This window comes from Ostrinia furnacalis, unplaced genomic scaffold (assembly GCF_004193835.3).
Source record: "Ostrinia furnacalis isolate ACB-3 unplaced genomic scaffold, ASM419383v2 OfSCF1913, whole genome shotgun sequence".
Classification (NCBI taxonomy): domain Eukaryota; kingdom Metazoa; phylum Arthropoda; class Insecta; order Lepidoptera; family Crambidae; genus Ostrinia; species Ostrinia furnacalis.
This window is the reverse complement of record NW_021132152.1, coordinates 853,458-867,443: the sequence shown is the minus strand read 5'-3', so window position 1 is coordinate 867,443 and position 13,986 is coordinate 853,458. Positions and strand designations below refer to the sequence as shown.

Below are 13,986 nucleotides of genomic sequence, written 5' to 3'. Positions count from 1 at the left end.
CTAAGAAACCATCAAAAGTTAAGATAAGGTTCTTTACTACAATACTTGTAAGATGTGTGGCACTTCTCTACAGCAGAATCAATAAAGTTTTCACTCATTCCTTTAGGTACAGTCAGCAAGTAATAAATATGTCGGCGCAGACCACAGCAGCCAACGTCCAGGATATCATTGAGGCACGTCTTGAAAAACGGACGAAGGGGAATTACGTGCCCGCGGGGGGTAAGTGGCGATATAATGTTGCTTTTATATTTTATTTTGGAATTCAAGTGCTTGATTTGTTGTAATTTTATTTGTGGCCACGCCTTCTCCTGTGTATTTCCATCCAAATCTTTTAGGAAAAGGGAGACGCCTTTTCCTTTTTCTTCAACATCCTATAACACTCACTAAAGTACGACCAACTAGCAGCGATACAAAAGGTCGATTCGACTATCGAGTTGACAATATATTCTGTCTCTTCCCATCTTGTGTATTTGTCGTAATGTCTCGTTCTCCCGCCAAAATATGTCAAAGTCAGACGGGTTCACCCATGACATTGGGTTTGTTTACATTTGGTATCGCTTCTCGTTGGTCGTACTTTATTAGACAATTTATGATCCCGAATGAAAGGATGGTAGGAAGGTTCTAGGTGGGTCCCATTTGTTACATTGCACACAATAGACGAAGAAAAAGCGACTTTTGGTCAGAGGTGTTGATTTGCAGCTATGTACTGTTTTGTCAAATAAATACTTCTTGCAGGCAAGAAGATGATAGCGTTCATGGACGACATCAACATGCCAGTCCGCGATGAGTACGGTTCGCAGCCGCCGCTGGAGCTGACGCGGCTGTGGCACGACTACGGCTACTGGTTCGACCGCGCCAAACAGTGGCGGAAGAACGTCAAGGTATACTTGTATGCTGTGATCTGACCTATCCCGTGAAGAGATGTCAAGAAGAGAGCGCAAAGGAGCAAACAGCATTAGATATGCCTAAACTTTTAACTAATTCAATATCCCCCAAAGGTTGTGTTATATAGAGGTTTTCTCCTCTTAGCCCTGATGAAACAGGACCTTCGGCCCGCCATAGCGGGTTACGTTCTGCTCTATGCCGCTGCTACAACGAGAGCCTTGCAAAGCATGGGTCCGGGCAAACACCCTGCTAGCCCCCGCCTGTGAGGGTTTTTAAAGCTGTCCCCTACATCGTGACCCGGGAAAATGCCTTGACGACCCCTGGCCTACTCAATGAAGAATGTCNAATTTACAAAATATGACAGGGACAAACGATACATCTATTTCACATAAAAAAGTACAATCAATTAAAGGTGCGACAATAAAACAATTACCTACAAAACACAATATAAACAGTTAGAACGAGATAGAAAGACGATCACTATACTTGTTTCACGTTACACAAAAAATAGTAAAAAGTAGGGTACACAATAAATAATTTAGAAGAAGATAGCCTAACATTACAATATACTTGTTTCACACAACATAGAAATACATGTAAAAAGGCGGTAGAATAAATATTAATATTAAGAAAGTTAGACAAGGACAGCAAGAAGTTACAATGTTTCTGTTTCACACGACACGGAAATTATACATAAAAGAAGGTACACAAATATTTACAAGTTTCAAACTCACCCGCATCTACGGTTATAAAACATAATATGAAATTAGGTCAAGTTTCTCAGTCAGGAGCGCGCCGCAGTGATGCTCGCACGTATGCTCAAGGTTTGTATGTGGCGGCTGCCACATCTGTCACCATTAACTGGATTGTTAACATGTTATATTTTAATAGAAATTGTTTGTATTGTTTTTAAACTGTTAAGTGCAATAAAAAATATTTAACAAAAACAATGTTTACTGACCACACATTATTTTGTCTGTGTTCATATAGTGTAGGTATTTTTAAGTCATGCCTTTCCCCACCTTATGATTAGTACATGCTGCTGTTTTTAGGTCAACATTCAAAGTCAAAGTCAAAATTTCTTTATTTGTTTGGACTAATAAATAGTTCTTACAAATCGTCATTTTGCTCTTAAGGAGCCTCTACATGTCTCATAATCTTTTTACCCTACCAGCGCTTCGAGACCAACATTTGGCAAGTGCTGAGAAGAAGCGCCGCAACAAACTCAGTCACCACTGTCTGCCGGTTAATATAAATAAATAGAAATAGTAGTAGTAGGTACATTCGATTCAGGAGCAGTTCACTGAATTTACCATGCATTCTTGTATGGTGTATCTTATAAGAATGGGTATACAAGATTGCGTGGTATATTAAACAAGGTAGTGACGTGCTAATATCTAGACTTACATATTAAGATACTAGTAGAAATGACTCGCATACATAAATTTGAATAACTTGGATTGACCAGTCCCCGAAAGCAGCGCCTGTTCACAGACATGACGAGTGAACCAGCCATCGCTTCACTCGACCATATTAGAGGGAATGTAACGACCCGCCTCACTCATTAAACTCTTCAGTACATAGCGGGTTGCAATAATAATCTAGTAACTGACAGAAATATCATTAAGTTCACAATCATACTAATAACAGGATTAAACTAACGTATTGAATTTCAAAAGTCAGTAGGGGCGGCAAAAATTGAATGGCCTACTAGCGGCAAATTTCTAAATCCGCCACTGGAGTTATCGCGTAACAAACATAGAAAAAAAAACATACGGGTCGAATTGAGAACCTCCTCCTTTTTTGAAGTCGGTTGAAAAACAGGCAAAATTTTAAAGTTTTTGACATTTAGTCAAACTGTCACTTGTCAGCTGTTGTGCTGATTTTTTGTTGATGATTTATTTAAATTACACGCATGGACCTATAAAAAAAGGCGGACGGAGTCTCATCAACAAAATACTGTGACATTAGGTTACACCAGCTCGCCTGTACGTACAGGCCGGCACGCACACATTCACACCCTGTTACACTACTTCGAGTGCAAACTTCACATAGTTGNGGTATTTTTGAATGAAATAAAAACTAATGTATTTGTAAATGTAAAAGCTTAACTGTAACATAGGTTTCAAGTGATTTTGCATACCTAGTAACATTCTCAATTGCGAGTTGCCCGATAGACCCACCGAGTTGATGTAACCTGCCATGAGTTAGGTTTTTGTTCCCTAAAGACTGGGGGCGTTCCCTATCCGAAACCATGGGTACGTGTCCGATGGCATATCCAAAACTGCACATCATCATTTCAGCCATAGGACGTCCACTGCTGAACATAAGCCTCCCCCAATGCTTTCCATGCTGCCCGGTTGGTAGCGGCCTGCGTCCAGCGCCTTCCTGCTACCTTTATGATGTCGTCGGTCCACCTTGTGGGTGGACGTCTCACGCCGCGTTTTCCGGAACGCAGCCTCCACTCCAGAACCTTGCTGTTCCATCGGCCGTTAGTTCTGTGTACTATGTGCACCGCCCCTTGCGGCAAGGGCCTTGCCACTTCTTGCTAATCCATGCACATTTAGTCCGTACTATACCTATACCTGTCTTGTCAGGATATGGTGCTTTGCGCGGCGGCCGGTCCGCCAGGGGGCGCGCGCTCACCATTACCGCCGCGGCTGCTGTCGTGCTTCCACGCCTTCTACCTCACGGCGCCCACGCACCAGATGCTCATCAAGATTTTCGGCACCATGCTGGGTCAGCACCTCAGCGATTTTGACGAAGAAACCAAGTCTTGTGGTGAGTCAAGTGTTGCAGGTCCAGCTCGGGAACATTCTAGAACAGTTGACGTGACGTCAGACGCGGCTGCTGTCGTCCACGCCTTCAACCTCACGGCGCCCACGCACCAGATGCTCATCAAGATCTTCGGCACCATGTTGGGTCAGCACCTCAGCGATTTTGACGAAGAAACCAAGTCTTGCGGTGAGTCAAGTGTTGCAGGTTCAGCTCGCGAACATTCTAGAACAGTTCACGTGACATCAGACGCGGCTGCTGTCGTCCACGCCTTCCTCAAGGCGCCCACGCACCAGATGCTCATCAAGATCTTCGGCACCATGCTGGGTCAACACCTCAGTGATTTTGACGAGGAGACCAAGTCTTGCGGTGAGTTGTGGTCCAGCTCGCGAACATTCTAGAACAGTTGACGTGACGTCAGACGCGGCTGCTGTCGTCCACGCCTTCCTCATGGCGCCCACGCACCAGATGCTCATCAAGATCTTCGGCACCATGCTGGGTCAACACCTCAGCGATTTTGACGAGGAGACCAAGTCTTGTGGTGAGTGTATTCTAGCTCGCGACGTGACGTGACGTCAGACGCGGCTGCTGTCGTGTTTCCACGCCTTCTACCTCACGGCGCCCACGCACCAGATGCTCATCAAGATCTTCGGCACCATGCTGGGTCAACACCTCAGCGATTTTGACGAGGAGACCAAGTCTTGCGGTGAGTATATTCTAGCTCGCGACGTGACGTGACGTCAGACGCGGCTCCTGTCGTGTTCCACGCCTTCCTCACGGCGCCCACGCACCAGCAGCTCATCAAGGTCTTCGTCACCATGCTGGGTCAGCACCTCAGCGATTTTGATGAGGAGACCAAGTCTTGCGGTGAGTGTATTCTAGCTCGCGACGTGACGTGACGTCAGACGTGGCTGTTGACGTGTTCCACGCCTTCCTCACGGCGCCCACGCACCAGCAGCTCATCAAGGTCTTCGTCACCATGCTGGGTCAGCACCTCAGCGATTTTGATGAGGAGACCAAGTCTTGCGGTGAGTGTATTCTAGCTCGCGACGTGACGTGACGTCAGACGTGGCTGTTGACGTGTTCCACGCCTTCCTCACGGCGCCCACGCACCAGCAGCTCATCAAGGTCTTCGTCACCATGCTGGGTCAGCACCTCAGCGATTTTGATGAGGAGACCAAGTCTTGCGGTGAGTGTATTCTAGCTCGCGACGTGACGTGACGTCAGACGTGGCTGTTGACGTGTTCCACGCCTTCCTCACGGCGCCCACGCACCAGCAGCTCATCAAGGTCTTCGTCACCATGCTGGGTCAGCACCTCAGCGATTTTGATGAGGAGACCAAGTCTTGCGGTGAGTGTATTCTAGCTCGCGACGTGACGTGACGTCAGACGTGGCTGTTGACGTGTTCCACGCCTTCCTCACGGCGCCCACGCACCAGCAGCTCATCAAGGTCTTCGTCACCATGCTGGGTCAGCACCTCAGCGATTTTGATGAGGAGACCAAGTCTTGCGGTGAGTGTATTCTAGCTCGCGACGTGACGTGACGTCAGACGTGGCTGTTGACGTGTTCCACGCCTTCCTCACGGCGCCCACGCACCAGATGCTCATCAAGATTTTCGGCACCATGCTGAGTCAACACCTCAGCGATTTTGACGAGGAGACCAAGTCTTGTGGTGAGTGTGTTCTAGCTCGCGAACATTCTAGAATAGTTGACATGACGTCAGACGCGGCTGCTGTCGTTCACGCCTTCCTCACGGCGCCCACGCACCAGCAGCTCATCAAGATAAGGAGATATGTAAAGTGCCCCTTAAGGGCTACCTTTTTTTTACTGTTTTTTGACAAAATTGAATAAAATATTTTTGAATGATTTAGACCAAGTCTTGCGGTGAGTAGAGTTCCAGGTCTAGTTCGCAAACATTCTAGAACAGTTGACGTGACGTCAGACGCGGCTGCTGTCATGTTTCCACGATTTCTACCTCACTGTCATTTTTCTTTTGCAGGCAAAGTTGTGCTAATAGCCACGATAGACATGTTCAACAACATCGTGGCCAAACTGCTGCCCACACCGAGCAAGATGCACTATCTGTTCAACTTGCGAGACATTTCCAAGATTTTCCAGGTAAACTTACATAAGTATTTAAAGTCGATTTTTTATGGGCCTATTCCACTATTCCCCGTTGACAATCCCCGTCAACGGGAATTAGTGAACTTTTTGTCACTATTCCCCGTTAACGCCAATTGGAGCTTATAATGGGAAATAATGAACTGGAAAGTTCATTGATCCCTGTTATATTAGGATTTTATTTTGAACGTAAAGTATTATAAGTTCCAATGTAACGTTAACGGGGAATAGTGAACAAAAAGTTCACTAATCACCGTTGACGGGGATTGTTAACGGGGAAAAGACTTTTCCACTTAGTGGAATAAGCCTTTTATGGTAGAAGTTCATTGTTTTCTGAAATGTAATGAATATTTTTTTTATTGTGTAGGGATTGCTTCGAAGCAACAAGGACTATACTAACACCAAGCCTCGTTTCCTGCGGCTATGGATCCACGAGTGCTTCAGAGTGTTCTGCGATCGGCTAACTGAAGAGAAGTTAGTAATTTTGTACCCTTAGAAAATGTAATAATGCAACATAATATTTCCACTACCAGTAGTGTAATATTTCGAAGTCAAATCAGCATGAAAGTTGGGTTTCTCCATTAGACTGTTGTATATTGACATATTTTTTCACATCAAGGTCTATCTCCTAGAAAGATATTACCAATTTGAATATGATACGAATGTTACTTTTGAGCACAATTATTATCAACTAGCTTTCTGCCCGCGGCTTCGCCCGCGTGGAATTTTGTCTGTCACAGAAAAACATTATCGCGCGCGTCCCTGTGTCAAAAACCGGGATAAAAAGTATCCTATGTCCTTTCCCGGGACTCATACTATCTTTATGTCAAATTTCATCAAATCGGTGGTCTAGGCGTGAAAGCAAGACAGACAGACAGAGTTACTTTCGCATTTATAATATTAGTAGAGATTTTAATTAAGGTTTAAGATCTGTAAAACGTTAACATAGCGATTACCACGAATATTATGGCTAGGTAAAGTCCAATTTTGATCACAAGTTTCGAAGCTAAATCTCGAACCCCTATCGCAGAGATCGCGACTGGTTCATGAACCACATGGGCGACATGCTGGGCAAGCACTTCGAGCTGACGTTCCACGCGCTGTGCCCGTCCAAGAGCCCACCCATCTTCGGACACTTCCTCAACCCCTTCGAGGTCTATGACGACCTGAATGACCCTGCTGCTCTGAGGAGGTGAGAATACAAATAATATTTTTTTCAGACACCAGGTTCCTTAGTTTTTGTGATGATAGGTTAGGCAGACGAGTTTGTGACGAGGATATCAACTGGTGTGGATTTTTCGCCAGTGTCCTGCAGAGGGGTGCCTTATCGATCTTTTTAGGAACACCAACAGCAATAATACAATGTAGGCATAAAGTAACATTTGTCATCATCCCTCTGGTCATTTAGTCTCCACTGCAGGATGATGACACACTCAAATTTACCATAAACAAAAGGCAGGATTTCACCTTTATTAGGAAAAGTGTTATGTTCGCATATTTCTTCTTTAGTCACTTCTTTCGACCTCCTTGGGAAGAGTGTGGGTGCTTCTATTCTACTCTAATGATTTTGTCACCGCCAGGTATATCGCTAACCAGATGGAAGAGTACAACAGTTGCCCGGGCGTGGTCAAAATGGACCTCGTGTTGTTCAAGGACGCGATAGAACACATCTGCCGCATCGTGAGAGTCGTCTCGCAGCCGAGAGGCAACGTTCTATGCGTTGGAATAGGTACAGTACTGCAGTTAGTAATTTTTAAGTATAGGACAGTATGAAACGTTCACAAATCTTTCATCATCATCATTTCAGCCATAGGACGTCCACTGCTGAACATAGGCCTCCCCCAATGCTTTCCATGTTGATCGATTGGTAGCGGCCTGCGTCCAGCGCTTCCCTGCTACCTTTACGATGTCGTCGGTCCACCTTGTAGGTGGACGTTCCCACACAAATCTTTATGGAGCTGTATTTAGCTGTCTCATCCCACAACCTGATAAAGCTAACTGCGCACCGCGCTGGAATGCGACTCTCCCTCGTACTTACGCTTACTAACGAGTGTCGTTGTGACGTCACGGCAGCCAGCTGCGCAGTTAACTCGACCGAGTTGTAGATTACATCCGTATTTAGGGTAGGGTTACATCGATAAATGGTGTGTCACTTGAATGAAGTAAAGACAAAATATGAATTTATTTAAAGGTAGGTATACCCAACATTGATGAAACAAACGCTGGCCATAACAGCGTATTACACTTGAAAATTTCGACGGGTTCATCCAGTGTCTAAGTAGCTCAGGAAGAGCAGTCGCCCGGCAAGCGGAAGGTCGTGGTTTCAATTCCCGCCTTAGGCAGTTCGATTTTTTCAAGTTATTTATAATTTTCAAATGAATGTATAAGTGCTGTATGTCTCAACCAGGTGGTTCGGGCCGTCAGAGTTTGACGCGCGTGGCGTCTTACATCTGCGAGTGCAACTCCTTCCAGGTGGTCGTCACGAAGACCTATGGCATCAAGGAGTTCAGGGAAGATCTCAAGGTTTGATTAATTTAGCTATACGCTAGTGTTACCATACCCGTACTGCAAACAGTAAACTGTTTAAAAGGAAAGTTAAAACTTTCCTCCGAGATAAACTTGAACTTCATTGGATGGGTTTTTATCAGCAGTCAAGCTGTATACCCTGGCAACACAGGAGTTGCAGCGGTGGGAATTTATAGTCTCGCACTGCAGCCTTTCTCATTAATGGAGAGAAGTGGAATGGTGATGGATTGTGAAGCTCGCCACCACATCATCTGAAGTGACGACCACAACCACTTTGTCAAGAGTCTACCAACGTAGAAGAAGTGTTAGAAACTTTGAAAAACATATTCATTTCGGCAGTAAGATTCTGGAGTGGAGGTTACATAACGGGAAACCGAGACCGAAGACCTCATAAAGGTAGCAGGAAGACGCTGGATGAAGGTCACTACCAACCATGCGATGTGGAAATCATAGAGGAGGCCTATGTTCAGCAGTGGTCGTCCTGTGGCTGAAATGATGATGATGATTCATTTCGGCGCTAGGAGCATGGATACTTTAATTTAGAGAAATATGCTTTTAAAAAACCTAACTTGCTTCATCTTTAAGTAATATCGACACTTATTATTAAATTATTTACGTCCTTTGTAAAGATATTATACACATCGTGCGGCGTGGACTCCAAGAAGACGACGTTCATATTCTGCGACACGCAGATCGCGGAGGAGTCGTTCACCGAGATCATCAACAACCTGCTCAGTAGCGGAGAGATCACCAACCTGTACAAGCCTGATGAGTTTGAGGATGTTAGTAGCCGTAGATAGTGCTTTAATAGTTCAAAAATACGAAAGTATTAGATCTCAGTACTTCTATTACAAGAGCAGAATGACGTAATGATATCTTAAACTGTTACATAATAAAGTCGTCCATTGTGTAAGTATCTGTCGACCAACTGTTCGAAATGAATTTAATTTTGCAGATAAAGGCTTCTGCTTTGGTAACAGTCCACAAGCAACTTAGGCCGCGATCGATTAGTGGCCCTTCTTATCATATTTAGTTTAATTAATGACAAGCCTTGTCTGTTCTTCGGTAGGCATGTTAAAACTGCATTCGTCTAATATTGCAGTATCAGTCGTCAAGCCTAGTCTGAAGTCTTAAGGCTAGATGGAATCTGACAGTAAGGTTTACTGTTTGCCTTCTCACCCACCCACTTTTCCATTGATCTGCACTATACCCGGTTGGGCTATTAAGACTTACAATGAGGCCTGTGTCCTGTACATGGCTCACTCTGCCCCGCAGATAAAGCAAGGCCTGGAGAAGCCGATGAAGAACGCCAACATCGTGCAGTCGGCGGAGGCTGTGTACCTGTTCCTTGTGGATCGTGTGCGCGCCAACCTGCACATCGTGCTGTGCTTCAGCCCCATCGGGGACGAGTTCAGGTGACGATGATTTGAATTGGACTTTAATGCAATGGAATAAGGTTAAGGGCGTGTGTTGACGAGCTGGTTTCTGCCGGGTCCGACTTCGGGCCCGATCGGGTGAAAACCGGGTTGGGATCGTGCGCGCGACGTTTCAATTTCTTCCCGAACCGGCCGGACCGAGTAGAAACCGGCTCGTCAACACACGCCCTGAAAATATGTTGGGACCTACACTGAACCTTACTGCCTAAATAAGGATCATCATTGTGCGGGGAATGGGTGCTCAATAATAGTCGGACTCCAAAATCGTAATGACCATTTATTTTCCCAAAACGGCGGTCTTATATACACAAAATTTACAAAATATGACAAGGACAAACGATACATCTATTTCACATAAAAAAGTACAATCAAATTAAAGGTGCGACAATAAAACACTTACCTACAAAACACAATCAACAGTTAGATCGAGATAGAAAGACGATCAATATACTTGTTTCACGTTACACAAAAAATAGTAAAAATATCTTCTAAATTATTTATTGTGTACCCTACGTACACAATAAATAATTTAGAAGAAGATAGCCTAATATTACAATATACCTGTTTCACACAACATAGAAATACACGTAAAAAGACGGTAGAATAAATATTAATATTAAGAAAGTTAGACAAGGACAGCAAGAAGTTACAATGTTTCTGTTTCACACGACACGGAAATTATACATAAAAGAAGGTACACAAATATTTACAAGTTTCAAACTCACCCGCATCTACGATTATAAAACGTATCATGAAACTAGGTCAAGTTTCTCAGTCAGGAGCGCGCCGCAGTGATGCTCGAACGTATGCTCAAGGTTTGTATGTGGCGGCTGCCACAATCGTCAACATCATTAACAGCCACAGGACGGCCGATGGGGCAGCAAGGTTCTGGAGTGGGGGCCACCTACCGGCAAATAAAGATCATTCACGATGACAAACCTTTTTATGCAGGAACCGCATCCGTCAGTACCCCGCGCTAATCAACGCGACGACAACTAATTGGTTCTTGGAGTGGCCGCGCGAGGCGCTGCTGGAAGTGGCGTACAAGTTCCTCGAGGGCGTGGAGTTACTGGCCTCTATTACTGGGCCTAGGGTAATAATATCTACTTTATTTTAAACTAGCTTTCCGCCCGCGGCTTCGCCAGCGTGGAATTTTTCAGTTTTTATGTAACCTAATTTTTAAAATCGATACCGATAGTAGATCCCGATTACCCCTTACAATGAAGAATGTTCACTAATTTTGTTTTTTAGCTTTCTGTATTCTCTGTTAAAAATAAAAAATACACGTGAATGAATTATTTCGATACGTCAATTAGTTTCCAAGATATTGAATTTTAAAAGTGCGGGCGGCGGCCGGCCCGCCATTTTATGCGCGTGACGTCATATTACAGTGACTGGCTCATATTTGTATGGGTGGAATCTTGCAAGCTGAATTAAGACCCACTTCTGGGCAACCGATTAAGCTGAAATTTCGCATACACATGCGATTTGGATGACCATGCAATATTATGATGACATGGAGCTGATCTGATGATGGAGCTGGAAGGTGGCCATAGGAACTCTATAATAAAACGACTTAAATCCATCGAGTTTGGGCTCGTTAGTTTTGTACGGATGAGTACTTTCATTCTATATAGTAATCAGGGTCTGATGATGGAGCTGGAAGGTAATTCGCAATAAAACGACACAATCGCATCAAGTTTGGGTTTGGTTCAATTTTAATTTCTGTGATGGGTCTGGGTGTTAATATGTATAATAAGCATAGCTGGGCACCGTTAATCAAATAGTTAACTTCGTTAATCGTTAAACCGTTAATAAAAAAATTAACTTCGTTAAACGTTAAAACGTTACATTTAGTAAGATTTAACGCAAGTTAACGTTAATCGTTAATCCGTTAACACACGATAATAAAACGAAAAACCGGCCAAGTGCGTGTCGGGAGTCACGCACAAAGGGTTCCGTACCATTGATGAAATTAAAATTATTATTTTTTTAATTTAAGTTATTTGTATTTTGAAAGATTACGCGGTAATAAGCGGTTTACGTTTTACGAGGTATTAAAAAAACTACTTGCTAGATCTCGTTCAAAACAATTTTCGTTGTTAGTTTTTATAGTAATGTACATCACATGTTTTTTTTAGATTTTTCATTTTCTTATGTTAGAAGTTATTTGGGGGCAACTTTTTTCCACTTTGGAAGCGTCTGTCACGCAAACTATTCGGTTTAGAAAAAAAGTATTTTAGAAACCTCGATATCATTTTTGAAGACCTATCCATAGATAACACGTATGTGTTTGATGAAAAAAAATTTTTGAGTTTCATTGCTAAGTATGGTGAGCCCCCAATATTTATTATTATTTTTTATTTTTGCATCAAAATCTTAATGCGGTTCACAGAATACATCTACCTTCCAAGTTTCAACAGTATAGCTCTTATAGTTTCGGAAAAAATGGATGTGACATACGGACGGACAGACAGACATGACGAATCTATAAGGGTTCAGTTTTTTTGCAATTTGGCTACGGAACCCTAAAAAGTAATTGTATGCAAGGTTCAAATAATTTCGAAAGCTTGTAGCGCAAACATAAAAGAGGAATAAATTCCGTGCGCGATTTTTTGAGGATAGCTATATATTACACTAGCTTTCCGCCCGCGGCTTCGCCCGCGTGGAATTTTGTCTGTCACAGAAAAACTTTATCGCGCGCGTCCCTGTTTCAAAAACCGGGATAAAAACTATCCTATGTTCTTTCCCGGGACTCAAACTATCTCTATGCCAAATTTCATCAAAATCGGTTGCGAGGTTTAAGCGGGAAAGCGTAACAGACAGACAGACAGACAGAGTTACTTTCGCATTTATAATATTAAGTTGGGATAGCAACGATGACCCAAACTTCATAATCCACCAACATTCTAACCTATATTGGGAGCATACGCTGACAAACTTTCAGCTTTTATAAAATGACGTAGGTCTGGTGTTCACCAGCTCTTAGTCTATAGTATCTCAATCTCAGAGCCTTGGTTCAATTACAATACAATTTAGCACCAAAGTGCTCGAAAGGACAAATCCAACAAATCCAAATTCGATAAGTTTCCACCGTTTCATTTAGGAATTCCTATGGCCACCTCCTGACTCCATCATCAGGACCCTGGACATCATCTAGTACTAAAGTGCTCGAAAAGAGAAATCCAACGAATCCAAATTCGATGCGATGCCGCCGTTTCATTTAGGAGTTCCAATGGCCACCTCCTGACTCCATCATCAGGCCAGCTTAATGGTACCATAACATTGAATTTTCATCGTACTTACATAAGTATACCAAAGNTGACCAGTCGTATAAAAACGTTTCATGGATTTGCGTTTTATTATCGAAAAACATTCGCTAAAACTAATTTTTCTTAACAAATAATAAATAAAATTCAAATTTAAATGCACTTTATGACATAATTTTTAAATTGTCACTATTAATATTTTTTACTGAATAACCTGCAAAGTTAATTCTACAATTTCTGAAAAATCACCTAAAAGTAACCTTTTCATTAGTGTAACCTAAAAGTAACCACAGCAGTTCAAAAGTAACCAAAAAGGTTACAAAAGTAACCTTCTGGCAACACTGCATAGTTGACACATTTAGGCGGCGAAAAATAAAACAAATAACGTCATGTCTTGTGTGGTGAAATGGTGTAAAAACCGTTCTGATCGAACGAATAAAAGTCAAGGAATCACATTTCACAGGTAAACTAATAATTCAATCACTTATTTCCCGATTTTATAAACATTAAAATATTAAAATCAAATGTCATTCACCCGAAAAAAATNAAGTCTTGCGGTGAGTATATTCTAGCTCGCGACGTGACGTGACGTCAGACGCGGCTCCTGTCGTGTTCCACGCCTTCCTCACGGCGCCCACGCACCAGCAGCTCATCAAGGTCTTCGTCACCATGCTGGGTCAGCACCTCAGCGATTTTGATGAGGAGACCAAGTCTTGCGGTGAGTGTATTCTAGCTCGCGACGTGACGTGACGTCAGACGTGGCTGTTNTGGATTCAAATAATAAGAAATTGTAACAACGACAACGATTGGATCCCAAGCAAACGTTGTGTCATTTGCAGTTGTCACTTTGAAGAAAATGACTTATATACGACTAAAGGAGGACGCCGGCGTATTGTTACATATGCATTGCCTCAAAAGGTTAATTAAAATCTAAACTAAAGCATTTATTTTGAAACTTCAAAAGTTTTAAATAA

The 13,986-nt window shown here is 43.1% G+C and overlaps 1 protein-coding gene across 1 annotated transcript in view; it reads left to right on the top strand.

Annotated features, from left to right (window-relative positions):
- Nucleotides 1–13,762, top strand: part of kl-2 (dynein heavy chain 2, axonemal kl-2) — a 47,785-nt gene extending 34,023 nt beyond the window's left edge. The window contains exons 42-53 of the mRNA XM_028306260.1: nucleotides 107–219; nucleotides 736–881; nucleotides 3,483–3,666; nucleotides 5,660–5,778; nucleotides 6,149–6,255; nucleotides 6,812–6,973; nucleotides 7,362–7,510; nucleotides 8,189–8,304; nucleotides 8,937–9,089; nucleotides 9,583–9,722; nucleotides 10,695–10,808; nucleotides 13,585–13,762. Coding sequence (XP_028162061.1) covers nucleotides 107–219; nucleotides 736–881; nucleotides 3,483–3,666; nucleotides 5,660–5,778; nucleotides 6,149–6,255; nucleotides 6,812–6,973; nucleotides 7,362–7,510; nucleotides 8,189–8,304; nucleotides 8,937–9,089; nucleotides 9,583–9,722; nucleotides 10,695–10,808; nucleotides 13,585–13,762 — 1,681 coding nt within the window. The remainder of the gene's footprint in view (nucleotides 1–106; nucleotides 220–735; nucleotides 882–3,482; nucleotides 3,667–5,659; nucleotides 5,779–6,148; nucleotides 6,256–6,811; nucleotides 6,974–7,361; nucleotides 7,511–8,188; nucleotides 8,305–8,936; nucleotides 9,090–9,582; nucleotides 9,723–10,694; nucleotides 10,809–13,584) is intronic.
- The last annotated feature ends 224 nt before the right edge of the window (nucleotides 13,763–13,986 follow it).